General features: G+C 54.0%; 2 protein-coding genes and 1 long non-coding RNA gene across 5 annotated transcripts in view; 1 reads left to right on the top strand and 2 right to left on the bottom strand.

Annotated features, from left to right (window-relative positions):
- Positions 1-14,443, bottom strand: part of HNF4A (hepatocyte nuclear factor 4 alpha) — a 35,235-nt gene extending 20,792 nt beyond the window's left edge. For both annotated transcript variants that reach the window (XM_068207587.1, XM_068207586.1), the window contains exon 1: positions 14,215-14,443. In XM_068207587.1, coding sequence (XP_068063688.1) covers positions 14,215-14,263 — 49 coding nt within the window. In that variant the 5' untranslated portion in view covers positions 14,264-14,443. The remainder of the gene's footprint in view (positions 1-14,214) is intronic.
- On the top strand, positions 877-20,877 carry LOC137484048 (uncharacterized). Of its 2 annotated transcripts, XR_011004728.1 has the most exons (3): positions 941-1,551; positions 4,727-5,041; positions 20,740-20,877. It is a non-coding gene; the product is annotated as an uncharacterized lncRNA (long non-coding RNA). The 2 variants fall into 2 exon arrangements; XR_011004727.1 differs by lacking the exon at positions 20,740-20,877 and having other exon boundaries at positions 877-1,551; positions 4,727-5,172.
- R3HDML (R3H domain containing like) lies at positions 15,927-20,242 on the bottom strand. The gene is made up of 5 exons (XM_068207588.1): positions 19,847-20,242; positions 18,453-18,571; positions 17,795-17,927; positions 16,595-16,710; positions 15,927-16,492 (listed from the first exon to the last, which is right to left on the bottom strand). Exons 1-5 carry the CDS (start codon positions 20,105-20,107, stop codon positions 16,360-16,362), a joined length of 762 nt encoding a protein of 253 aa, XP_068063689.1. The 5' UTR covers positions 20,108-20,242; the 3' UTR covers positions 15,927-16,359.
- Positions 20,878-27,571: the final 6,694 nt, after the last annotated feature.

Raw genomic sequence — 27,571 nt, forward strand, 5'->3', positions numbered from 1 at the left:
CCCCCACTGATAGGTGAAGGTTCAGCTCCAAGATCTGCTCCTCTCTCCTGTCCTCATTGTCTGTATGCTCCACCCACTGTTTTCTGTGTCAGGATGTGGTTGCAGAGGAGACCATGACAGCTCTGGGGTTTGACCTGTTCTGTGCCAAGTGATTATTTAATTTTTATCTGTTGAGCAGTAAATCCTTTCCCACACTGGCACATCATGGCACTAATTCTGCCTTATCTATATATCCCCATCTGGCAAATTTATGCAAACCTAAAGGGGATTCCCTGAAAATTAGATCTGTGCTTCTCAATAGGTGAGGATTGGGAACAGAGTATTTAATAGGGCATTTTTGGAAAGGATGCCGTCACCTACTGTGCTTGCCAACTCTGCATGTCCAGCAGGTGAGCAGGCTCCTCTCAAGGGTGCTTCTTGAGCAGGGTGTTGTAGGATCAGAGGATAGTTGATGTTGGAAGGGACCTCAGAGTCTCTGCCCCAGGCTCCTGCTGGGAGCAGGGCCAACTGTGAGAGCAGCATGGGCTCCCTGCAGCTTTATCTAGTTGGGTCTTGAACACCTCCAAGGATGGAGAGCAGCCTCAGCTGCCAGCTGGTGCTTGACTGTCCTCATGGTTAGACACTGGCTGAACCTCTCTCCAGTTTTTATGCCCCTTGATCTCCAGCCATGCAGCCTGGGAGGAGCCTGGGCCCATCTTTTTGATGCCCCTGTGTGTGCTATGCTCCTGCAGTTCCTGCTGGCGCATCTCTCCCCGCTGCTGCAGGACACAGCCCTGCCTGCCAGTGGATCGACCAGGCACCCCAGTCTGGGGTTGCCTGCAGACTTCCTGAGCATGGACCATGACCAGGGGCCCTCCTGCCCTTTGCTTTTCTTTCTCACAGCTCTGCACTCTTAAGAAGCGCCCGGCAGAAAAGCCAGTGCCCAGGGCCAGCAGGACCCCCTCAGCTGTCATCGGCAATGCCATCGCTGGCCTGGCAGCGCTGACTCCAGAGCTCTGCTCCCTGCCACTCGCAACTCCAAGGCCACTGCAGAGCTGGAATATTTCACATGGCCTTTTTTTTCCCCACATGCACACGAAGCAGAGATGGGCTCAGGCGTGACACCTCTGCAAAGCAGCCAAGCACTGAGCACGGTCAGGGCCCTGCTCGGCCTGTCGCCATTTCATGAACGAGCTGTGGGGAAGCAGGAAGCCCAGGTACAAGACAAAGAACAAAAGTCCCAGGGGAACGTCACCAGCGTAGTCATCTCCGCACATGCAAAGGTCCCTTCTGCCTTTTTTTTTTTTCCCCTTTGAAATTTCAAATTCCAGTTTGTGGACAAAGTCCTGCCTATCTGAGAATATAGATCTCCGACCACTGACCAAACTCCACTTCAAGCAGTCCCAAGGACTGCTCTTCCCCCTGCCCACGGACGTGTCTGCTCAGCCCTTGGATCTCCCAGGATCATGCCGAAAATTTTGCACTGGAGCACAGCACTGGTACTTGCACAAAGTGGATTTTGCACTTAATGTCAGCAGCTTCCTTTCTGGGAAGAACCTCGGGAATAACCAGGTAGGAGCCTTATCACCTACAATTCATTTGGCCAACCATTGCAGGGAGAAAAGGAGAAGGAGAAACAAGGGCTTCCATTGTGCTTGTACCAGCAATTTTAGCTCATCATTTAAGTAAGGGAAGGGGGAAAAAAAAGCAGCTTCAGAGGGGATGATAAACTAGAGGAACATGAGCTTGTGAAGGCAGAGCTACTCTGTATAGTTAACTGATAACTCCAACTTGCCTCTTCCCTCTCATCTTTTCTGATTCTCTCAATTAAGCTCAACTTATTCTCATGCTAATCATTTCTTGACCTGTTTATTCTGCATTAAAAAATTAACAGAGAGCAGTTTACTGCATGACTTGCTCACACAGAACTGCTACAGATTAGCAGGCATGCTTTAAGCCCCTACCCTGATTCTTTTGGGTCTTGCAGCCAGTCTGCACAGCTCGAGGATGAGCTTTTTTTCCTGTTTTTAAAGAACAGCTTTTTCTAAAGTCAATATAAACCCCCCTCTTTTCATGCCTTGAGTATATTTGCTCGGTGACTATTTCCAAATGGGAAAGATAAAGCCAAGGGCTTGTGTTTTGTCAGACTTTTTGTAAACAGGGGTATTTAGGCCATACTGTCGAACCCTCCTGCCTTCTACCTCGGCGTGCTGTGACTCCAGAGCAGAGTTGTCAGTGTGTTAATAAGCAGCTCCAAGGAATTTTTTGGGGCTGGAAGGCTGCAGGTCAGTGCAGCTGCACAAGCCCCCAGCTGATGGGGTAGATCTTTGCCTCTGCTGCCTCTGATTGGGGCAATCATATGACAGACACACAGATGGGGGTCTGCTCCCATGTCCCTCTCCAGAACATCCCCAGAAGCTGTGAGAAGCCTCCAGGAAAATAGATGATTCAGCAGAGGTTGTTTAGGGTCTGTTTGCCCCTTGCCAGCTGCACAGTGCACGTTCCTGCCTGAGCAAAACACTTTGTAGAGGTGAAAATGAGCCACCAGCTCCATCCAGGGAGGTGGATCAGAAAGATCCAGCAATGAGAGGCAGAAGGAGACCACAGCCATGTGCCAGACCTTGCCTGGGGAAGATGCAATCAATTTTATCATCCTGTTCCACAGCAATCACTCTTGGTGATTTACTTTCCCAAGGGCTGAAGCGCCTGTCACTGGGGCTGGGGCAGATTTGCTGTTTGGAGCTGGGAGCAATGGCCAGGACAGACAAAGCCTGGGCAGACCCCAGACACGCTGTCACTGATCAGCATGTGACATGTGCTGGCACCCCAGGCTCCCCAGCACAGCTCAGGGTGACAGAGGCAGCTTCATTGCAACCTTAGGCTGTTTCTGAACAGTTATCAAAAAGTAGCCAAACCAACCAATACTGTCCTGGTCCCCAGACCACAAAATCCCCACATGGAGAATCGAGGCAGCTTTTGGGCATGAAGAAGAGTTACTTTAAAGAAGGTATAAGACTCTGCCTGTACTCCTCTCCAAAAGCAACATGTGCATTTCAGCCGAAGCTGGGATGATGTTGGGCCTGGAGGCAATTATTGGAACTAAAATAAGTAGCTGCTCTGCAAAAGTGGTAGGGAAAGAACTGCAAACATGGGGACAGACAGACCATTTCAGCATATACTGCTCTGGTGATAACACTGTGCTTGCCTTTCATCCCAGGACTGGAGAGGAGTTTATTATCCTGCCTAACAAGGGCTCTGAACTCTTGAGGAAGTAATTATTATTTCTCCTGGGAGCTGTTATTATGCAAGAACAGTAAATTTGAGCTGTTCCCAGAAGGGTGGCTGTACTTGAAAATGCCAGGGCATTTGCTGATGTGTATTTGCTATCACTCTGCCTGCCCTGCAGTCCCTGAAAGCAGCATCTCGCTCTAGGGCCTGCAGTTTTGCAGTTGTGACTCTGGAAATCTGTCTGCTCTGTTTTTATATAAAATCATGCAATGAGCCTGAGCCCAAGGGAGAAAGGGGAATAGATTCATCTTCTTCCATTACACCACAGGCTGCAACTTGGCCCAAGCTACAGCTCCCACCACTGATCCCTTTTGCCCCCTTCAAACCCTACACCACAGGCACTGCACTCCATCCAAACCCCAACCCAGCAGAGACCCGGACACTTTCCTGCTAAACACTCTCCTGCCAATTTGGGAAGAGGTTCAGAAAAGCTCTGACTTTGCCATGTGCTGTTCCAGGTTCACTGACTACACTGGCAAAAGCTTGGCTGAAATCCAGTGGTTTAAGCCCCACTGAAATGGGGGAGCAGGAGCCTCAGGGAAGCAGCAGCACTGGAGAGAGAATTTGCTGCCAGCAACAGGCACCTATTGCTGTCTGTGCCTTGCCAGCTCACACATTTTAGTGTGGCAGGGATCTCAGCAGCCTGCTCTGGACCTGGGGAGAACTTGTTTAGCAGGTGGATATGATTCCTTTGGGCCTGAAGTAATCCTGAAGCTTCCAAGGAAAAGGATCCCTACTGAGCTCACAGTCTGGCAGGCAAGTGAGTCTCTCCCTTCAGCCCTGCCAGCTGTTTGCAGGCCTTTTATGTTTCATTGACTTTATACATTCACTGTACACACATGTAACAGCCCCTGAATCGTTTCAGCTGTGGAGCAATAGGTGGAGGAGAACAGCCAAAATCAACAGTGGTTACACATCAAGTTTTGCCTTTTTTTTTTTTTTTAATATCTTTTTGCAAAGCTAGGTTCATCAGCAAGCCACACCTGGAAGTGGCTTCTGGGGCTCTTGGGATCAACCCTCCCTCAAAATAAGGCAAAAGACTGCAATGCTGCTCAGGGGTGGAGGAAGAGCTGCAGCAGGACAAGGGTGTCAGGGGACAGTCTGAGCCCATGGCCCTGGAGGAGGGCAAGTCAAGACCACCTCAGGGGCAAAAAGCATCTTCTTGGACTCAAAAGCTCCAGCTGCCCTCCTGCCCCGGGCTGGTGGCAAAGTCAGCCCCAGCTGGGGAGCTGGACCTGGGGGAACATCTGAGGACAGGACCATGTGTGCCTGATGGGAGGAAGCACGAGGAAGGAGGGAGGCTGCTGCAGGTGGGAGCACTGGCAGGTCTGAATCAAGAAAGGTAGGCTGGGCATGGGAAAAAAAAAAACACACAAGGGGTGGTGAGTTAAAATTTGGGAGATTCTAGTTTCTGAAGACAGAAGGAAACAAGTTAGTGCAAAATGCTTTTTCTCTGCAGAAGCCTGCAGAGTGCCTGAGTAACCTGTCATGTCCCCAGTGTCCTCAATCAGCACAGCAAGGGGTGAGTGAGAACCAGACAACACTCAGGAGCTCCATGTCCACAGCAGCTGCACGCCCCCCACACACCCTCCTGTGTGACACAACCCTCCTGTCCACTGCCAGAGAAACAAAAACACAGCAGAAAGCAAGGTATGGGAACACAGGAAGGGCAGGGGATCACATGTCCCTACAGTTCCAGAAACCCACAGCCAGGACACTGCAGGGACAACTGCCTGGCTCCCAGCTAACAAACATGGGAACTGCTGATCAGCCTGTGAGTATCCAGCCTAGGTAACATTTGACTGGATAACACTATTGTTTGTCCTTTTACATTCCTGCAAGTCCCGGTGCCATTGGCCTCTTGTATCATAAAGAAATTAAAATATATTATGACCATAAACGACATCATTTGAGGAAATGAACCACTTCTAGTAAACGTATCATGGGACGCTGAAGCCATGAACTCTCCTAAATTGATTTTGAACTGATAAAGAGCTCAGGTACTACTGGGAGCAGCCCCCAGCATGTGACTCCCCACTGGCATGGGGAGCTTGTCCTGTGGGATGGTGACTGGGGGCGCAGGCTACCCCAGATAGTACAAAACCCCACCACCAGCACAAACCCTGCTTGGGAGGAATTGCTCAAGCAAGAAGAGCAGCTCAATTTTTGCTGAGTCCCGGAGTGGAATGGAGGCTTTTGAGGTGTTTTGGGGATGAGGTTGTGTGAGGCACAGGGGTTCAGGGCTCAGGAGGCACCAAACATTGTCCAAGCTCCTCACAGTGCTGGCAGTAATTTGCAAGAACTTGGACATGTTTGGTGCATTCTAAGCCCACCCAGCCTCCTGGCCTCCACACCAAGGTCCCCATGGGTGTTGGGGCAGAGGGGCTGAGCACAGAGCTGGCTGGAGGGGACCACAGAGGGGAACCCTAAAAACCTTACTGGTAAGGACTCTGTGCAACCAGTAAAGTTTGCACTGGGAGTGTTTTTCTCTTAGTTGATTCTGAGGGCTGGGAAGTCCTGCTGCAGATCTGGCTCAGGAGAAGACGCGGTGCTGCGAGTGGCAGGATCTGTCCCCAGGCCAGCCCAGGGCAGTAATGCCAGGCACTGGGAAGTGGCCTGACAATGACTGAATCATTTCCCAGGCAGCACAGGCAATCACTGGGGTATCCATGGGGTGCCAGCCTGACGCTACCACCTCTTCCCGCGGGAATAACAGCACCCACCATGCTGCCCATGTTGGGATATCTCTCTCTCATGTCCCCAGCTTGGGGACATGAGCCATCACCACCCACAAAGCTGGTATGTACACCCTGCACGAAGCAAAACAGTAACCAGAGACATGGGGGTCCCATCCTCTGGGGACCAGCAATACCAGTGGGAATGAGCCTATTTCAGCAGCTCCAAATCCACACTGGAGACCCTGTCAATCCCTTCGTTCACATAAACTCTGCAGCTGCTTCTCTCCCTGCTGCAAGTGCTGGGGGAGCAGGGGGGGTACCTGGTGTTTCCTGGAACAGGTGGTATCTGCTGCCATTCATCTTCCAGGGGCACTCAGCTCCGTGGGCAGAGCTAGGGAAGTCTCGCCCCTGGATGGGGCTGTGCAGCCGGCGAGTCCCCCGCGGGCAGCGGGGCACGAGCCATGCCCAGGAGCTGCTTGTGGCTCAGAGGCAGGGACAGGCTAATCCCTTAATGCTGGTCACAATGAGATTTGATGGGGAGCAGGAGTTTGTGCTGCAGAGTTGCAGGTTTTAAAGGGTTCTGGCCACTACCCGGAGGAAAATTATAAGGTGGCTCTGGGTCTGCGCCCCGCTGCCAGTGCCCGCAGCAATGCCCGCTGCTTTCTGGGCCACCTTTCTGAGGTCCCTCAGCCTGCCCTCTGGCCTGCCACTGGGTTTCTTTAGGGCAGGGGTGCCTGACAATAGGTGCAGCCCTGGAGGTTCATCCAGAAAATGTGCCTGGGTGTGTCTAACAGCAGGAGTGGGTCTGGCTCCTCAGGGAGAAGCTGACTGCTTTTGCTTTAAAGTGTTTCTATATAAATAACCAGAACACCACATCCTTGAGCAACAACCTCGGTCTCCCCTCCCAGCTAACATCACAGCACAGGATGACTCAGTCCAGAGGGGAGCAGGGAGGCTGCTGAGCACCCAGAGTTTTCTTCTCTGCAGGAAGTGTGTTCTGGCAAGTGTGGCCTGTTTATAATGGAGGAGGAAAATCGTGTGAGAGAATAGAGTGGCACTTCACTAGGGTTTCACAGGCACTGAGTGACTGGATTGCTGAAAGGGAGACCAGGGCACCTCTGAATTCAGCCTTGGGCTGCATGGCTGTGACCCGGCTAGGGCCAGGTCTCATCAGCCTCTGTGTCAAGAAGAAGCAACTCAGGGACAAACCCACCTGAAATACCCATTTTCCTGCATTTTCCTTCCTCCTCGGATGACTCCTCCTGCCAAGCCCACCTCTGCTTTTGCTGTGCCAAGGAAAAGAGAGCTCATTCCTGTCCTCCAAACATCGGGCCCCAAGCAGCACCTCGAAGGCACTAGTCTAATGGAGCAAAAGCATTCCTAAACCATTCCTGTCCTGTCGCCACTTCTTCTGCTTCCACTCAGGCCTGCCTGAGGTATATTTGGGTTAATTTGGAGTGCCCACAGTCAGCAGCTTCCAGAATGCTCCTGGTGGGTCAGGAATGGGGAGTGAGCAGCAACTCTGTCCCTCAGCTCTGTGGCCAGGGAGGGGTGTGCTGGCAACAGGGGCTGGTGCCCAACATTCCCATGTGGAGCAGGGAGCAGCATCAAGGGCAGGGCAGGGACTGAACTGTGTGTAACCCCGTGACACCTCCCTGCACCCTTGTGTTGCCACACAGGTTTTAGTGGCTGTAACAGGGAAACACACCCAAGTCAACAGACATTTCTCCCAGACAATGGCAGTCTCCAGGCACACACCCATGGATGAGCCACAGGCAGCACTCGGCTCTGCTTCCACCACCTCGGTCCCACCACCTTGGTGGCAGCAGACTCTAGGCAGGGGAGTAGCAGGGCTGTGGATCTGAAGTCTGGCTGCTTGTCCCCTTGTCCCTCCTGCCTCCTTATTCCACTCTTCATTTCCTGTTGCAGCCTTTGGCCTGCCAACAACGAAACTCTGCATGAGCTGGTTCCCTCAGGCATCCATCAGTGCTTTGTTCTTTCTTCCCTGCTGGGCCACCTCCACCTCAGCATGCCTGTCCCTGGCACAGGACCTGCTCAAGCAGCAGCCTCTTACCATGGGGTATGAAGGTTTTGGGGACTGTGTGGCAAAATGATCAGCATCCCTTGGGAACAGAGGGGGAGAGAAGTGGCTGAGTGGGGCAGGAGGAGCTGGGCTCTGCCTCCATGAAGGGCACTGGGCCATAAACCTGGCCCGGTGGCTGAGGTTTGTGTGTTGGCAAACATGTTGAGTGAGCTCGACTGTTGATTCTGACCATATAAACCAGTGTTGTGGCACTTGTTCAGGTTTGTGCAGGTTTTACAGCTCTTGTTCTGAGAAGTGCCCATGTATTTGGTTTTGCTCCTTCCTTCAGGTCTATCTGTTGACATTGGCTCTCCTAAGCAGAGCGTTGGGCCATGCCAGGAAGCTGAGTGTGTGTCTCTCCTTGTGTTTCCCACTTTCCCAGGAGTTATCACCTATAAAATCTCACACACACCCATGGCTGGGACAGGTTTCTGGTGCAGAGGCAGGTGAAAGGTGTCTGCTGGTCCCCACCACTGGTTGGGGGGTTTGGCTTCCCTGTGCTCAGTGACAGGAGATGAGCCACCCACCTTGACAGATGGATGAGCAAAGCTGCAGGGAAGGTGCTGCCCTGGGAATTCTTGAGTGGAGTAAGCAAGGTCTGAGGTCTGTAGGGCTGTGATGAAAATCAGACTGTCAAACCAACTTGGAGGTGCAGAGAAGGAGAAGATGCTCCCAGAGCACTGTCACAGAGGACATGGGCTATGCCTGGTCACCTATGAAGGAGGCACACACTATCACCCATTCCCTACCTCCAATCCTCTTCCCAGCAGGAGCTGCCAGCAGCAGTTGTCCCTCAGGGACACCTTGGTGTTGGAGGCTTAGAGGGCTCGAGCTCACAGTGATGGTCCCCATCTGTCTCTCAGCACCTGAGCTCCATTACCCTGGGGATGCAGCTGGAATCCCTCTGGTGACTACAGGATTTTGGGATAGAAAGTCTGGTCCAGCCTTGCAGAGCCAGAGTCTATTTGCTCCTTGACTGCTGGTGCATTTTCACAGCCACTTGCTCTGCCCGAGCTGCTCCTCCCACCCCTTTGGTGCAGCATCCTGAGCCTCCCTTTATTTTTTGAGACTTGTATTTCCTGAAGGGATTTGCTGAGTAATCTCTGTTGATGCTCAGGCTGAAGCTTGGACAGGAGCTGTTCCTGGGAGTAATTGCTTCTGGGACCCAGCTTTGCTCAGCAGCCCCAGTGCCTCTGCCCAGGACAGGAGAGCAGAGCCCTGAGCCCTGGGTTCACTGTACAACCGCTACCTTGAAATTCGCCTTCCGTGAAAATTCTGCAACATTTGCCATTTCCACATACATTTCTGCCAGGAACCTTGTTTGCTTGAATATTTGAGGAAAGCAAACAAAGAAGGAGCCTGAACACAAACAGTCACGGATGTTTTTTTGCAGTCTTTGCCCTGTTCTAACCCCAAGCCTGCCAGCAGAGATACTTGCAGGCATCCCCTGATGTTCCCTTTGGCTCTGCCCTGTGTGCTGGCCCCCAGTGCTGGCCCTGGTCGTGCTGCAAATACTGCTGTATGTAAAAGAAACTCACCCAGCCTTTGCTGTCTGTGGGACCACCATCACTCACCACCCCTTTGCACTCATGCTAAGTAAACATTTTTTAATGCCATTTAAGAAATGTCAGCAGGTGACTAACAGAGTATGACTGGCAGACCTACACCAGCCCTGCTGAGCTCAGAACATTTCATAGGCACTTCTCAGGCACTTCCTGAGTCTCTTGCTGCTCACCTTCCAGAGCTGGAGCTCATTTCCTGCTAACAGCAGCCCTCTGGGCTCACTCCCCCTATAAAAATACCGCTGTGTTTCAAGCAAAGCCGAAGTTGAGGGTGTGCTGCTGGCCCCATAAATGGCTGGAATGAGGTGGGAGAAGTCCCAGCCCTGTGGGTAAGTGCAGACACCCTGTGACACTGAGCAGCATCCCCAGCTCTTCCCCAGGGAAACCTTCACCAAGCACCAGCAAACAGCTCTTGGGAGCAGGCCAAGGTGCTAACTCAGTGATTGTCCCTTTTGCATCCCAGCAAATACCTGTGCTTATTCCTGGCTGCACCAATACCCTGCTCAGGCACTGGAAAGTGCTGCTCTTGCCAGCACCAGTGTTACAGCCACCCCAACATCCAGCAGGGATGGCCTGAGTGGGGACAAGGAAGGGGGCTGTGCCAGGTGTCCTAAGACCCATTGGTCCCTGATGGCTGCCAGGCCTTGGACACAGGGACCAAGGAGTAAATAGAGGTATTAAAGAGCAGCTGACAGGAGCAGTCGAGGAGGGAAAGCACAGTTCAGGTCATATCTAGAGGAAACCTATTAAAAATTCAATACATTTGGCAGTGAAAATTAAAAATACTCAGAAAATTGGCCGCCTCTTATGTTTCTCAGTTGAAACTATTCCCCACATCTGACCAGAGCTCCTGAGCAGCAATGACGTCTGGCATTTTTCAGCTGTTTTCCAAAGCTGCTTTACTGATCAGGGCCAGCCCTGATCAAGCACTGGTCCCTGTTGTAACCACCAGCCCTGGGGATCCCTGGCTCTGAGAAGATCCAAAATATGAAGGGGTGGTGCTGCCTGCACTGGGATTGAGACCAATTGCCCAGATTGTGCCCAAGTCTCAGTGGGAGGATAAAGGTGGATCAAGGGGCTCATCCCTTCCTCGCTGCCCAGGAGGAGATGTTCCCCTTGTCCCTTCTCTGTCCTCCACCTTCTCACACACCTATTTGCAGCTTCCTGCAGGGATTTAGCACCAGTGGAGCCCTTCCCAGCTCACAGCCTGTCCTCAGCAGGTGCTGGTGAGGATTTCAAATGTGCCTCCACGTCTCTCCAGAGCTGCAGCATCACTCCCTTCTCCCCCAGGTACCCACCCAGGGTGCTGGGGACAGGCCGGATTTGTCACTGCCTGGCAGGGCGTCCTCCAAGTCCTTTACACAAGGCACAGGTCTGATGGGAGGGAAATAAGTGCCCCCAAGGTGTCGTTTAGGGAAAATGCTGGTGACAGTCTGGAGCAGGGATGGATGGGGGAGGGTTGCAGTAACTGCAGTGGGGGATGGTCTTACTTATGCCACCACTGCCAAGAGAGGGCCAGACCTGCTGGCTGTCCCAAGGCTGAATGCCAGTGCCAAGCTTCCCCATTTGAATGTATCCCTGGCTTCAGATGGATGCTGAAATCCTGAAGCTCCTAAGATGGATGGGGAGAAGGGAAAATCAGAAAAATCCTTCCATCTATCAAAAGAAACTGAAAATAACTCTGTGACCCACTCCAAGGCTGAAGGCTCCTCTGGAGGACCCAGGTGTGCCTCCATCAGGCATGCCAGCTCCATGGCCTGTCCTGCTGAGGGCTGGCAGCTGCTGGCTGCAAGGGCATCACTATGGGCAGGGCTGTGGCTCAGCACCACCACTGCTGTGTGAGCTCCCCCACTGCTTTGCAAGGGAATAAACTTCCCAATAACCCTGGGAAGGGTTTGGCCACCACTTTGCCGTCTGCAGGATGCTGCATCCCGGCTGCTCTGCCCACTCTGCTGCCCAACCCCAAACTAACCCTACAGAGCTGCTGGGGAAGCCAGGCACTGCCCAGTCCCCATCCCACCAAACCTTCCTCACCTCTATTTGGATAACTTTTTCACCCATTTTACTTATGAGGACTCCCCTCCTTCTGCCAACACTCTGAGTTTCCTCTCACTTCAGTCTGGGAGGCCCATCTCTCTTTTTTATTCTTATTATTTCTCTCTCCCCCTTGCCTGGCCCCAGGCTTGCGGCGGGTGCTGGCCAGAGCCTGCTTTTGTTCAGCCACGGGAGCAGATGGGGAGAGCGGCCGCAGGTGGGATGGGCAGTGATTCCTCCCCATCCACCCGACAGCACCTGGCTCTGCCTGCACTTGCCCAAGCTCAGCATGTAGCTCAGTTACTGATGCTCAGAGTGAAAAATTAAAACAAAAACAACTTTAAAATCGTAATTAATAAAAATAATTAAAAAAAAAAATTCAGGAGAAAATTACTGTCAGAAATATTTACCTGCCTGTGTTTAAGGTCACTGATGTGCCAGGGCTGGCAAGTGGCTGCTCACATTAGAGCCAGCTGCAAATGGGCAGAATAACTTCATCCCAAGAGACTAAAGAGCTTGTTCAGCTCTTCGTGCTACATGTGTCAGGCAAAGCTGGTTGCTTACTGCAGAAATGAGATTGGCTTTGCATCCTGGGGCAAAGCTGGATGCAGGCATCCTGGATGTGGGGACAGCCAGACCTGGCCACCCTGCACCACCAGGTCTCCCAGGCTGATGGGAACGTCCCTTGTACCTCCCCTTCTGCAAATGAGGTGCAAGTCAGTCCCTGTGAGCTGGGTGGGTCAGGAGCTGTCTCCCACCAGCAGCAGGGGCTTCAGCCTGGAGGATGCCCAGCACTGGCTCCTCCTGGGCCAGTTCCTGCTCCAGGATCCAACCCTCTGCACATCTCAGAGGTATCAATCCTTTGTTTCACCAGCTCGCATGTGTGCTTCACCATGTGGCTCCTTGCACTTTGTCCAAGCAGCACCAGCTGGGCACAAAGACACAACCTGTACTAAACAGACCAAAACCTGGACAGTTTTCTGGGCATTTTCCTGCTGCTGGCTCCTGCAGCTCAGAGGCAGGGGTGAACGGAGCTCCTCCAGATACCTGGCTCCTGCGGGCTGGGGATGCACAATCTGATAAAAGCAGGCTAAAACTTGGCATTCTGTAACTGCGTGATCACAACTGCCTGCTCCAGCGAGACTACAGAAGATCCTATAGAATTCCTACACGTTTCCATTGCCATAAGGCCATGGACCCACTGAAATGCTGACATGCCCTTTGTCTGGCCATGGCTCACCATGGGGTGATGTGACCTGAAATAAAATGATCTGCAGGGTACTCCAGTGCTGGGGGCTGGGGCAAAGAGACACAAGGCAGCATGAATGCCACAACAGAAGTGGGTTAGGGCTGGAGGTGATACCCGTGTGAGGCTGCAGGCCTGGATCAAGGGAAGCAACCATCTAAAGAGAGGCCATGAGCAAAGTGCAAGAGGGTGCTCTGGGAGTCCCACAAGCCCTCCTGGGGCCTGGGTTTGCACACATAGTACCTGGAAGGTGGGCTGGGCAGGGGCTGCATGCTTATAAAAGAGAAGAGGAGCAGGACATGAAAAATAGAGGGAGGAAAGCAAGGTAGTATGATGGGAAGCCCCATGGGGTGTGATGAGAAGCAATGGAGAGCCCTTGAGAATGATGGAGTGCCATGAGGATCTGATGGAGAGCCACAAGGAAGTGCTGGAGAGCCACAAGGATGTGAAGGAGGACCTCGTAACTGTGAGACCTCAGCTGCTGGGATCTCACTCAACAACGCGGCCAAGCCCAGGGAACCAGGGCTCCCAAAACACACAGGACCCAACCAGCTGTGTGGGGATGCTGCAACACAGTCACAGCTGTCCCATCCTGAGGATAACCATGGGCCGATGTCAGCCTGGGCAAGGGCATCTGTCCCCTGGTGTCCACGTGCATTTCTTGGCAGCTGGCATCTGTCACAGCCAAGGAGCACAACACAGGGCTGCTCCAGGCTGGTGCCCACTGTGCCACGCCGGGAGCACGGACACAGGCCTGGCAGGCATCTCACCGTGGCCAGGTGACCAGGCGGCATTGTGCCACCTGATGCTGTGCCCCGCAGAGGCTGGAGGCTGCTGCTTGTCCAGGCACTACACTCCATACTGGGAAACCTGCCCAGCCGTAACACCAGCCCTCGGCAGGAGTGTGGCGCTGGCAGGCGCCCGCTGTGCCCACTCACACAGCCCGGGCATGCCACGGGCCACCTGCAGCCTGTGCATTGGGGCTGGCTGTGTGTCCTAGGGCAGCACTTCACCTCCTCTAAACTGCTGCCACTTCTGCTGCGAGCCTGGCAGCAGCAGCAGCCCCTCTGCCAGCACGTGGGGCCGCTCTGCTCCCTCAGGCACGTGCCTTCCTCTTTGGGTCAAGCAGAGTGAAAGAGAGAAAACACACATACAGGATTTGCATCATATCAAAATCAACCAGAACCCTTCTCCTGCCTCCACCTCCAGCCGTTGCAGATGCCTGAGGCGGGGGGAGCGCGGCGGGGCTGGGCCGTGGGGCTGGGGGCTGCTGGCCGCTGCCAGCCCCGCTTCCCGCAAGCGACGCCAGGCCGGCAGCGCGGGCGGTGGGAACGCTGTACTCACCATATGGAGCCTCCATCTTAGCGCTTAGCTGGGTGCTTACATTGACCATGTCTCGCCGGCTACTGCTATGGGGACTTGGGGCGAAAACCAGAGGAAGTAGAGGAATAAAAAAGAAATCTAAATAAATAAATAAAAATGTCTCTCACTAAGGAACTAGGTGAAGGCAGGAGGGAGCGCGGAGAGGCAGGGCAAGGAAACCTGCCTCTCCTGTTATCTTATTGATTCGCTTAATCAGGGCTAATGTGGGTGGAGATGTTAAATAGTAACCAAGCTCTTATGGAAACCAATCTGCAAGGTGCCGTTGCTGTAGCTATAGTAACTGCTGCCAAGCTAGAAACTCAAACACGGCTTTTACTGGACTCTTTTGGGGCTCCCGCTTCCAGATGGTGTCAAGGCTGGGGCAGCCGCCGGGCTGGGGTTCACCCCTGGCCACGGGGAGTCGGGGCAGCCGGATCCAGCTCTGCAGTGCCCCAGGTGCTGCTGAGGTTATTGCCATCGCCCACCCAAGATGGGAAAACCAGGTCTGAGCCTGTGTACTACGAAGGGCAAGCACAGCATGGGGGGCCAGGGGCTATGGGATAATGTAGGGACTGGCAAGGGCAGAGCAGAGCCTGGCTGAGGCACAAGGGGCAAAATGCCCAGGCCACAAGTCGGGGCTTGTCCGCCTGGTGCCAAACCAGAGAGGTTGCTTGGGGATGCTGTGGTGGGATGCAGGGTGATACCCTGAGCCCAGGACTGGGCACAGGGGGCTTGCAGCTCCTCCTTGTCTCTCTCTTTTCCCCAAATCGGGGGTACTCATGAGGTGCCACAGCCACTTATGGTCATCTGTGCTCCCTCTGGGACTGTTGCATCCAGGACCTCACGGCAGCAGATGTGCAGGTGGGCTCCCCATGAGGCTGTGGCAGCCCCTGTGCCGCTGGGGGCTCCATGACAGGAGCAGTCTGGGCTGCCAGGGGCTGTGCTGAGGCCAGCAGGGCCATGTGCAAGAAGTTTTGGAGAGAGGACACAAAGTACGTGGGGAATCCAGAGCTGAAGCTGAAAAAATTATTATCCATCAGCACAGAGCCTTCCATATCTCCGTACATCTCAGGAAGAGGCCAGGCTGGAGGAGGCACAGAGAGGTCCTTGCCAGTCTCAGGATCCTCCCAACATCTCAGCTATCGGAACCCTGCAGCCCTGAGGGTGCCAAATTAAGGATATCTGCTCCTCTGGAATGGAAAAGCACATCCCAAGGGAACATGCACTGGGGAGAGTGCTGCTGGATGCAGAGGGCTGCAGCACAGGAATCCACAGCTTGATGCTCAAATCCAAGGACTTGTAATTCAGGAATCCCTGAGTTTGCTGAGTGCTGAGAGGTTCTAGAGAGGGAGGGCACGTGGATAATGGGGTGCTCAGTGGCACTCGGGGCGAGGTAGAGCGGTGGGATGGTGTGGGACAGCATGGGCGGGACGGTGAGTTTGTGGCCCTTCAGCGTCATCATCACCCCGTGTCCCAGCAGTGCTGGCTTCTCCCACACGATGGAGCAAAGCACCCAGGCATCTCCTGTGCCCTTAGCCCGTGGCCCCACTGAGGGCTTCTGCACCCGCTTTTGCTGCTTACACCCAAAACCAGAGCAAAGGCACTGGCTCGGTGTTACCCCGAGGCTTCAGGCTGCAAGTGAGGGAGAACCAACACAACCATGGGGGTCTCCAGGCTGCTTTATTGGGGGGCTCAGAGCTGGGGGCCCCACAGTCAGAGGGGCTGCTGTGAAGCAAGAGCATGCTCGAGGCTCTCCACTTATCCAGCTGCTCACCACGAGGGGAACATCTTGGTATTCACTTACACCTGCCTCTGCCTTAGCACCAGGGGGGACAGTGGGGAAAGCCCCCCAAATCTGCAGAGCAGCGACCATGCCAGCCGGCCCCATTCCTTCCTTGCACCCCTAAACCATCCCCATTTCAGAAAATAGGGACCTGGACTGTCCGTAGTTCCCCCAAAGTGGGAAGCAGCCAGACAACACTGCTGGAGACGTGTGTTAGAAAAGCATTTTCCTACGTGGCATTAGGATGAAGCAGATTGGACAGCCAGGCTGCCAGGGGGTCAGTGTTATAAATAATTCTTGTTCACCCCATCTCCATTCCCAGGGCTCCTCCTGGGGCTGCAGCCCTAGAACCAGCTGACTTGGTTGGATTTGACTCCGCTGAAGCACATGTTGTTGGAGCAGCCCCCGCCGTAGGAGGGGGGGCAGGCTGAGCACGGCCGCCCCACCTTGTAGGGGGCTTCTCCCAGCCAGTTGCCCCTAAAAAAGAGAGGAGGGCGTCACCTCTGAGCATCATCGGCCCGCTGCTGACACTGCTGTGGGGAGGGAGGATGGCACAGGGGCTCTCCCCCAGTCACTTACTTGATGGCGTAGTTGCAGACAAGGAGGATGGCGTGACGCCACGTGCTGCCCCACACCCGCACGTTGGCACAGCTGCCCAGGGCACAGCCCAGCCGGCTCGAGGTTGCCCACACCATCTGTCCCAGGACAGAGAACAGACACTGTTGTTGTCCATCCACCCAGACATCCCACAAATGATAGCTCCAGGATGCCAGTACAGGCTCTGTGCCCCCAGGGAATTTCATCCCAGCTGCCCCAATCTCTTTGGCTGGATACTGTCCCATCACAGGCAGTGCTTTGTTACCAGAGGGTGACTTTTTGCTCTCCCTCTCCTACCTGCAACCTGCACTGCCCTGCACAGGATTGCCTTGCCAAGCTCACATCCATAAGCAGCAGAGTCTGGGTCACTGCTCCGGTTTACCCAAATTAGCTCCTAAACCTCACACTGAATCATGGCCAGCAGCTTACCCTGCACACAGGGAGGTCGAGCAAAGACAAAAGCTCCTCCTAAAGCCTGTCCGGGTTAAATCTCTTCCATAAAAAGTGTGTATTGCCCTTTTGCAACCGAGAGCATCCCTGAGTATCCTCATGTATGAGCCACATGGGAATGCAGATGCTCAGGTAAAGGTTGGAGCCGTGAAGAAGAGGTAACTGGGGGTTGGCACAGCTCTGCTGCCAGGCAGAGAAACAGAGTTTTCCACCTTGTGCTGGCCAGTCTGTATGGGCATGTGCCAGGGGATGAAGGGGCTGCATTCCCAGGGAGCCAGAAACAGCTGGGTGCTATGAAGCTGTTCCATCACAGAGGAGAGGATTCATGATTGGCAAAAGTACAAAGCAGCTTTTTTTTTTTTTTTTTCCTCTTCACCACCTTTAAGTTTTCAGAGATGCAGTGAGGAGAGAAAGGACAAAGGAGGGGAAAAAAGCTTTTTTAAAAATGGAAACCTCCTTGTTAACTAGCCAGAAGGTCCCAGCTGCTCCTCTAGTGGGTTGTGAACCTCTGGGACCTTCCTGCAACAGCCCAAATGCTGGAAAAGCCCAGGGTGGGAGGGCATTGCAGGCATCCCTCCAGCAGACACACTGCCAGCTGTCAGGACTGCTGCCTGATCTGAAGCTGGCAGCCGCCAGGGTTTGACCCTGGGTCCCATCTGCTGCTGGGAGAAGAGCTGTGAGCTGCACAAAGCCCCCCTTTGCATCTGGATCCCAGGGGGCTGCAGCTCTCACCTGCGTGTAGTGGCTGCAGACGGAGCCGCTGCATTTGGAGGGGCAGCGAGGGTTGCACTCGCGAGGGTGGGGGAAGGAGTAGTGCTGCTTCTCCTGGTGCCAGGATTTCACCATGTCCATGACAGAGCGGTACCTGCAACAATGCTACAGGTAAGGTGGATCTCCTCCACATCAGAGGTCATGGGTGAAAGTAAGGAAAGGAAAGCTCCACACTGAGGAAGTGGAGGAGAGAAATGGTTTGGAGCCAGGTCCCATTGGGAACAAGCATTCCTGGGGAAAAGGGGGTAAGGACATCCTTGTGCCAAGCCCACTTGTGCTCAAGGCCAGAAGACCAGAGACACCAGAGCGCTCAGCCACGTGGAGGAGATCCAGGACCCATATCCCCCTGATCCAGGTGCCTGGCAGAGAGGGGAATAATGGCAAGCTTCCCAAATGAGCCGCAGGTACCTCTGCTTTCCTGTATTTACCCATCTGCAAGAGCTGGGCCCTCCTCCTCCACCCTGGGTTCCTTGATGTGCCTCTCAGCTCTAGCTCACTCCCATACAATGCCAGCTCAGAGCCCCTGTGCTCCTTGGCTGAGGGGCTGCTGCTGCTCCTCCTGCAGCACTGTGGGGTGTGGGGGTTTCTCAGGAGCTCACTCTGCCTGCAGGGCACTCACCTGCCCGATTGGATGGAGAGGTTCTGTCCCACATACTTCATCAGCTCGGGGGGGCCGTGGTCCCACAGGCAGCGCGCAGCCCACGCCTCCGCTGCCCTGGCCAGCCGCTCATCCCACACCTGGCCACGGGAGAGGAAAAGGGCAGGCAGGAGTTTTGGCTTCCCAGAGGAGGGAAGAGGAGAAACCTGCTCCCTTGTGCTATGTGGGCTTTCTGAGCACCCCTGAGTGTCCAAAAACTACTGACTCATGCATGAAGCTAGAAAATGCCCCCAGGGGAAGGAAACACAGCAGCATGTCCAGGAGGAATGGACCTCCCCAGCTGCTGCCACAGCTCTGGACACACGGTGTAGCAGAGCAGGGATGCCCTGCAGCGCTGCAAGCCCTGTGTGTGTGTGATTCCCTGCAGGAATGAGCTTCTGCACAAGGTGGAGCTGAGCACAGGGGTGAAACCCTGCAGCCCTGTGCTGCTGCTGCAGCTCACAGCTGTCCCAGCCCTCAGTGCAGCCCTGGCCACAGCCTGACCGGTGAGCACAGCTGGTTCCTTCATGCATTATTTAAAGCTTCCTCACCCATCCTGAACGCCTTTGGGGAGATGCCTGTGTGAGTTACTTTGGAAGGCAGGAATTTAGGCCAAGCAAGAAGCAGTGCAGGATGCTCCCGGGCATGTCTGACCTGCTCTGGTACCCAGCAAGCTGGGCTGCTCTGTTCTTCTCCAAACCACATCCAGGGACCACCCAGATGCTCCCTCAGAGCTGGTCCCTTTCCTGGGAACAGAGCAGCATGTGGCACCTCCTGCCCTGAGGGTCCTGCCCTGTGAAGGCTGGAAATAGCTTCTCTTGGAGGACCTATAGGGCTGGGTTTGGAGCTCCAAGCAGGGTGGACAGAACGTGGGGACAGCTCTGCCCAGGGTGATCCTCATCTGGAGTTGCCCAGCCTGTCAAGGCTGCGCATCCCCTCCTTGACTCACTCCTGCATGTTTCTTCTTCTGGGAGCTGGCGTCACTTGGAACACTCAAAAGGGACCCTGGAGATTGTGATGGGATCATCCCTCAAAGATGCAATCATGGGAGAGGCTCCTACCTGGACTTTGGGTTGGGACCTGAGCTTTTCATGCTTGTAGCCACCTCCCAGATGTCCCAGACACAGGCCCACAGATCCTAAATCTGCCCTCATGGGGAACTGTCTCTGTGCTGGGACTCCATCCCTTCTGCACAGAGGCTGCATGGGTCTGCTTAGCCCCTGGGACACAAAAAATCCCCCAGGACACGTGTTCAGCCAGGAATCTGGCCAGCACCCTGACATCCCTCCTCGGCTGGGGCTTCCCACATCAGAAGTGAGCCCCTTGAGCCCACCAGAGCTGTGGACCCAAAACTCCCCTACCACAGCCCAACTCACCATGTATTCCATATTGGCAGCAGGAGGGGACACCTGTGCCCGCACTTGGTTGTGATAATCCAGAATCACACTCATGTCATGGGGGGAGAGGTATCGCTTCCGCCGGCCCCGCGGGAGCCCCTCGCCCCACAGCAGCCCCGCGGCCGTGCCCTCGGGCGGGGACAGCAGCTCGGTGGCGTTGGGCAGCAGGAAGGAGCTGGACAGCTGTGTCACCCAGCAGCCCAAGGCTGTGAGGTACAGGTGCAAGTGGAGCACAGCCATGCCAGCCCGCCCGGTGGGATCAGCCGGCAGATGTCTGCTGCTGCACGGAGTTAAGCAAGGACAAGGGGGATTGCTGGTCCCTGCTGCTGGTGTGCAGGTCTAGGAGAGAAAAAACAACACAGGCACCACTCAGGATTGCAAACACCATGCAAGCACCATTTCCCAAAATAAGGGGGAAACAAATTTTCTTTTTTTTTTTCCTATTAATAATAGTAGTTTTCCCCTATTAAAAATAGTAATGTTATAAAATTAATCTCTTTAATAACCTTATTTATCAGAACAAATTCCCCAGGACTGTCAGGGATATGCCTGGGGAATTGATTTTCTTGTTTGTTTTAAAAAAAGATAAAATCAGTAGAAAGTCTCCCCCATTTTTTCACTTATGGCACATACCTGTGGCACAGGGGATAGTTAGGAGTATGCTGAGAGTCAATGCAGCCGCCTGCCCTGTAACTTCCTAGGAGTTTGGCTTGTTGAATAAATCCCCAGCACAAACAGAAACCTCACACAGATAAAGAAACTCACGGCAAGACTTAAAAGCATGGTCGAGAAATCCTAATGACTCGTTAGGATTTAGGTGGAAAAGAAAAACTGGCACTGCAAAAGCCGAGTATTTTATTTTTTTGAAAAAGGGGAAACGCTGGAATATCCCCTCATCCGTCAGCCGATGCACCTCCTAGCATCCCTGCCAGGCTTTCCCGGAGCAGCGGGAGGATGTCCCCGCGACCACGTACCGTGAGCGCTGAGCTGGGAGCGGCGGAGCCCGGCGGCGGCGGCGGCGGCGGCGGCGGGATTGACCTGCGGGAACAACCTGCTGGGGCAGATGCGGGAGGCTCGGCTTAGCCCCGGCGGGCAGCCCGCTGCGGCCGCTGACGCACAAGCTGCATCTTAACTCTTCCCCCGGGGAGCGTCCTGAAGTTTGGAAAGAGCCCTGCCAGGAGATTTATAGGCTGGTGAATGCCTCCGCGCACACAGGCTCACGCAGGCACACGGAGCCCGCGCGGGGCCGGGGGGAGCGAGCAGAGCACGGCTCGGTGCCGCGGCGGGCGGAGGGGCTGCTCCTCGCTGCTGGCTGGGGTTTTGTTCAGGCTACCTACAGGCAGAGATTCCCAGTCATCTCCTTCCTGTTCGTTCCCTAGCCGGGATCTTGCTGGAAGCAGTGGGCAGAGAAGCGGATCCAGGTGGTGAGGGATGCAGAAGGGGTTTTGCCGCGGTAAGGGAGCAGCAGGGCTGGGACTCGCCAGGAGCCCCAGGGTCACCCCACTTTGGTGCAAGCTTAGCAGGTGGCAGAGATGCCCCTTATGGGGTGGCTGGGAGGGGACCTGGTGGCCACACACGTACCTGGGTCAGCAGCTCTCCCCGTTATAGATGAAGCCACTTGCTGGGCTGGGCGTTGCCACCTGTGTGTAACCCAAGGACAGGCTTGTCACAGCCCACAGGGACTCTGCCCATGGCCCCAGCACTGACCTGAGCTGGCAGCGCCCAACCAGGGTCATCTTAGGGGAAAGCAGTGGGCTGTGCTCCCTCCGCTGTGCCCATGTGTCTGTCCCCAGGGAGGGGAAATGGCTGTAGCATCTGAAAGCCATATCCTGCAGCATCAAGTGTGTTTCCTTACAACATCCCACATAGTCACGATGCCAGGGGACAACTGAGTTATTGCAGGTCACAGAGACACCTGGCCAGCTGGAGGGGCTGCTTGCAATGCCTGACACATCTTCCTCCCACCATGCTCAGAGCCAGGACGGGTGGCCATGTGTGACCTGCAGCAGGGCTCGCTGCTGTCATCCCCCCATGCTACAGTGGCCCAGGTAAGCAAGGTGCTGGTCCCCCTGTGCCTCACCAGGTTTGGGTTCACCACAGACAGCTTTGGAACCAGGATCTGGCTCTTTAGTTGCATGAAGAGGAGCACCAAGGCCAAACTCCCACTCCTGAGCTGGCAAGGGGCACAAAGATGTTGTACAGGGAGGAGAAGGCAGTCCACAGCAGCAGCAGGTCACTGCTTCTCATGCCCACAGCTCTGACTGACAAGAACTGAGGATCCCAGACCCACAACTCCTGCCTGTGCAGGGACTGAAATCATGTCCCAGAGCCTGGCTGGCTGCACCCAGCTGGCCCAGAGACCTGCTGTGCAGCAGAAGCTGACCAGGAGCTCAGGGAGGCACAGACCTGAGCATGGAGCAGGAATAACACCCAGGTGCTGAGCTGATGTGCTGTGTCAATACAGCCTCACCCTACTGTGAGCCTCCAACAAAAGAGACCCCTTTGTACATTTTTCCTGGCATTGTCTCTCTCATAAAGCTACTCAAGATGCTGTGGGCCCTGGGGAGCTGCTGAGAGGTGTGCCAGAGGGGTATTTCCATCCACTCCCCACCCAGCAGGTGGGATGATGGTTGTGCCAGCAAGGAGACAGGGAAAATGCAGCTGGGGCATCTCTGGCCCCACTGCAGCACTGCAGGAAGGGATCCCTCAGTGCAGAGAGCAGCAGCACCCCGTGAACCAGCAGGGCTGGGTATCCTGTGGGGGGCTGTGCTGTGGATGGGACTGGGAATGCCAGGGTGTCAGGGTGGCTCCCATAGCCCTCTGATTTTCCAAGCTGCCTGTTGTAGGGGTCTAACCAGCACAGCCTCACCTTCCAGCACCAGATCACCCCAAAACACCAGCCACCTCTCCGCAGGTGCTGGGCAAAGTGCCATCCCCAGTTTGCCAGCCCTGCAGACACCCCTGTTTCATGTTCATCTATGGAGACAGGTATGTCAGCCCCAGGGACCAGTGGCAGGACAGCACATTGTGCTGCACCAGGGGGGCAGGCACTGGTGCTGCCTCCCTCTGCTCAAACCCACGTATCAGATCTCTCATTAGTGATGCTGGTAAAGGCAGTTTCATTCCCAGCAGATTAAAAAGGCAGATGGGGACATGCAGCAGTGATCTTAACTGGGCAGACTAGGAGGTGCAGCTGCTGCCAAGTGCACACTGAGGTAAGGACACTGGGGCTGTGGAGAGGGTGGTTTTTAATGGTCTATTATTTCACAGAAGACAGAGCCCTGAACAGCAAATATTCATCCAACACTGTGAACTGCAAAGCTTTTAATTTGGGAATTTTTTTGGAGTTTTTATCTCCCTGGGAGCTCGGGGAGATTGAACCCACCACAGCTCCCTCTGCCACGCAGCAGCTGAGCCTCTGTGCAGAGGCAAGGCGAGGGTTTTGTCTTGGGTGCAGATTGAAAGCACTGCTTAATCAGCACTCCACAAGACAATCCAAATTCCAGGAACTGGAAGGGGTTTGTGTCCCTGCCAGGCGTAATATCCTGCAGCCCAGACTGGCCCGGCTGCCAAAGCACACGGTATCTGCAGCGAGGACCTTGCTGGGAGCCAAGAAGCACATGCATTCAGCTGGATACAGCCACAGCTGGCAAATTCCCATTTTAATGAGCAGCAGGGGGAACAAAAAAGATAAATCACTGCGTTCAAGCGCTCTCTTGGCAGAGACAGCCTCTGATGCTTTTGTGACCAACAGACAGCAGCTTGCTCCAGAATAAGACATAATGGGACTTGCAGGATTTCTCTGTCATGTTTATTTCTCCCATCTGTTGGCTTTGGGCATCTCCCATCACCCACATTCCAAGGTGGCAGACGGTGACACGAGCCCATCCAGGACTGAGCAGGGCTTTGCCCTTTGCTGACGTCAGGATCTGCTGTGCTCCCTGAGCGTTCTGATGCCTGGAGCAGGTTGATGTGGATTTCCATAGCAGGAGCCTTCTCTTTATTGGGGTAAAATACAATGAAAGCAGGGTCCTGTCTGAACAAAACTTTCCCCAGGCAATGCACAAACTCTGTTGCTCGAGTTAAATATTCCCCTCCTATCAACTGACAGAAAGGCTCATTTTCCATCTTTGCTGAAAGATGTTCCTTTCCCCCAGTCCCACCCCAAAACATCAACAAGAGAACGAGCTGCCTTGGTGCCCACCTTAGAAGGGAAGGAAAGTGCTGCTTTTGGTGGATGTTTGTATTTCTGGACCCCTGTAGATGTCCAGCATGTCCAGAGCTTGGTTCCTCCTAACACATCATGAAGGGAGATCTTTCTGATTTGGAGGTTGGCAGATTTGATCTCCACATCTTGTGACCTGAGTAAACCCAGGCTGAGCTCCTCTATGTTATTTTGTGATCTTCCAGGAGTGAAACACCCATTGAGGTGTAACACAACTGAGATCAGTCCTGAAGTCTGAAGACTCCAAAGTCATCCTTCTTCCTATTTAGGAGCAGTTCCTTGTAAATGCTGAATCCCATACTGAGCTAAGCTGAACCTTGGAGGAAGAGCTACTGTCAGACCTCACACTGAAGAGGTGACCATCAACAGGGACAGGAGTTCTCCTGGAGCCTTTCATACAATGCCCAGCATATCCCTCTGCTTCAGATGCAATGTCCTCTTATAACCCACAGTTCCTGCTTGTCTATTTGCTAAGGTGAAAAAACCCTTTCCTATTTTATATGTAGTGATGGTGTAGGGAGCCAGCAGTCAAGAGTGTGGGCAGGAGCCTGCACGTGTGGGTCTGACCACCCAGGCTGGGCTCAGTAGGGTAGCACAGAGCAGCCTTGCCCTCAGTCTGGCTCCTGACCCCTCTCCAAAAGTGACCTGGGCACTGCAATTAGCTCCTTTTAGTGGTGCAGCTGGCCAGGACTAATGCTTTTGAGTCCTGAAGTAAAAACCACTTGTTTTGGGGTATTAACTAAGGTGTCCCTCCAGGCTGACATGATCCTCCATGAGCTCCTTGGTGAAGAGGTGGGTGTCAGCCCCCCACCTCTCCCCACAACATCTGTGGCACTGTCACAGCCGTGGCCCCACCATCAGCCTGTGACTGCCTGTGAGGAAACTCTGATGGCCAATGGCTCCAGCCAGCACCATGATATATTTGGAACCTTTGAAAGGTGAGAAATTTTTCCACTAGCTCTAGAAATAAACATCTCTGAAGTCAAGCTCTGTGGACAGTAGTTGCTCGCAAAGGTATTTTTTACAGTAACTGGGCTAAGTTTAGAAATTCACTTAAATAACACGGAAGCTCCTCTCAGCACAATTTGGATGATATTAATTTGCTGCTTGCTAACAAATGGTTGTTTAGCCGGGTGCTGTGGGTGTGTGATGGTCTCACTGCACACTGCCAAGGTGAGAAGAAACTCTCAGCTCAGTGGGAAGAGGGACCCATCACACCTTGAGTCAGCTGAGACCAAGACAGACCCAAACCTTGGAGCTGAACATCAGCTGTGAGCTCCTCACCAGCTGCAACCAGGCTGGGGCCTGAGACCCCCTGCCCCACAGAATTGCTGTGCCCACCCCCCATCCCCACTGCACACCCACAGCTGTGCCCACGGACACGTGCCAGAACCAACAGCCCTGGAAACACGGTGCTGGTGGGGTTTTTACTCTGCTGCTGCCAGATTTCTGCGTGATTGTTTTCCAGGCTCAGTGGTGGGAAACCCATCACTCACACCCAGGAGTCCTGGTGGGAATTTCCCATCTCACCAGCCTGCACAAAATTCATCATCTGGGGTGAGCTGAGATCATGTCTTTCCTCATCATCTGACACAACCACTGTGTAGTGGTTGGGAGTGGTCCAGCAAAGGGCTGGATCAGCTGCTGGATGGGGGCTAGTGGATCCCAGCCCCGAAAGCCCAGACCCAGGGAAGTGAAGTCAGGACACCCTGGCAGCCTCACCATGTAATTTTCTTGCTTGGACGGGGGTGTGCCACAGTTTGACTGCAGCCCCTGTGTATTCACTCCATTCCCTCTTTTTCCAAGACCAAAATTAAGATAGAAACTGAGCACCTGGCACTGGTTCACAGGCAGGTTTTTCATGGCTGTACAGGGAGGTCTTGTTCCCATTGCTCCTCTTCTTGGGGTGGCCCCACTACTCACATGCCCATAACTCCACTGGGGCACCATTAAACACCCTCTGACCATCCCACCACTGCAAAGGTCCTTGTCTCCAGCTGAAAAAGGTTTTCGCTGTAGAAAAACGCTGGCAGTGTTTGTTTGTTTGGCTCAGATTAAATGACTGGAGCTCAAAGAGATACTGCTTTTCCTCCCTGCCTCTGAAGGAAGAGGGCGATGTTTGCAGTGATTTTTCGTGCCGTGGGATGTTGGGATGGATGTAAGTTCTCCCCGGGGTCTGCCTGGGGCAGGAAGGTGGAGATGCAGCTTAGGTGGATGATGATCATTCAACACCTGGGGGAATTTAAAAGCAGGCTCTGGTGAGAGCAGGAAGGTGGTGCAGAAGGAAAGACGGAGCACAGGAACTCTCAGGGACATCCAGCGGTGATTCAGGGCTTTGGGCAGGAAGGACGTGCCCCCAGAGGGGGCACAAGGCTGGGAAACAGCAGCAGTTCAGCTCTCCCCAGCAGTGCTGAAGCAGAGCGAGCACCTGACAGGTGACACGAGGATGAAAACTGGAAGTTTTCCATCTCCTGAGTGACACTGAGCAAATCTCTTTCCATACATATTTCTCTGCCCATACTCTCCCATCTTGATTTCTCACACCCACCAGAGGGCTCTGAGGGGTTCCTGTGACCTGTCCTGCATCAGAGCCAGTCCTGCCCTTCCAGGTGAGCAGGGCAGGACTATGCAGGATTTCTGCAACATCTGCCAGCTCCTGCCATGGAAGCTGAAAGGAGCCTATGATATTTTTCCTCGCTTTTAGAATCTCTTGCTGTACTTGCACATCCTGGGGCTTCCTGACTTCTGTCTACAGAAAGTGAGAAGTTTGATGGACATTTTGTATTTCTCCTCCACTCTCCCATAAAGATGTATTGTGAATCTTTGCCAAGAAATCTCCTTTTTCCCGTCGAACTTCCAAGCCTTCCCACATCCAGATGGCTGGATCCAAGCCACCAGATTTCTCTCTGCCTAGACATGAAGCTTTTCAGGTTCAACCATGGAGGCTGAGAAGTTTGCAAGAACCACTTTGCTCAAAGCTGGAAAAAATCTGGGAAAGCAGAAACTGAGACTCTTGGGATCCTCTGCGAAATGGGAGCGATTAATCTCTACATCTCTCAGAAAGGAGACACTCTTCTCAGGGTGTTTCCTCCCTGACCAGAGGACATGCTGACATGTGAGTCCCAGAAAATCCTGGAAGTGGGACACCTCCTCTGAAGATAAGTGCTCTGAGGCTGGTGTGAGTGCTGGCAGCTCCACTGTCCCTGCATCCAGCCGTAGAAGGACAGAAGGAGCAGAATGGGGGATTCCTGCAACTCACTGGCATCTCTGTCCATCCCTCAGGCTGTGTCCACACCGTGACACAGAGGCCTGACAGTGGCTGGTGCTGACACACCCACGTTGGTCTGACCTTGCCTGTGAGCCACGAGCAATGGGGAGGAAAGAGCAGCAGAGCTGGGCACACCCCAGTGCCAGGAGCACGCATCCCACAGGCACCTGGGCCGGTGGTGGCCCGTGAGGACCAGGGCTGATAAGGTTCA

This window comes from Anomalospiza imberbis, chromosome 17, assembly GCF_031753505.1.
Source record: "Anomalospiza imberbis isolate Cuckoo-Finch-1a 21T00152 chromosome 17, ASM3175350v1, whole genome shotgun sequence".
NCBI classification, from domain to species: domain Eukaryota; kingdom Metazoa; phylum Chordata; class Aves; order Passeriformes; family Viduidae; genus Anomalospiza; species Anomalospiza imberbis.

Excerpts from the sequence above, each read along its gene's own strand:
- R3HDML (XM_068207588.1), bottom strand. The coding sequence starts at position 20,107 with ATGGCTGTGCTCCACTTGCACCTGTACCTCACAGCCTTGGGCTGCTGG. Across the intron at positions 17,928-18,452 it reads CTCTCCATCCAATCGGGCAG|GTACCGCTCTGTCATGGACA; the intron begins GTGAGTGCCCTG and ends GCATTGTTGCAG. Across the intron at positions 16,493-16,594 it reads GTCTGCAACTACGCCATCAA|GGGCAACTGGCTGGGAGAAG; the intron begins GTAAGTGACTGG and ends TCTCTTTTTTAG.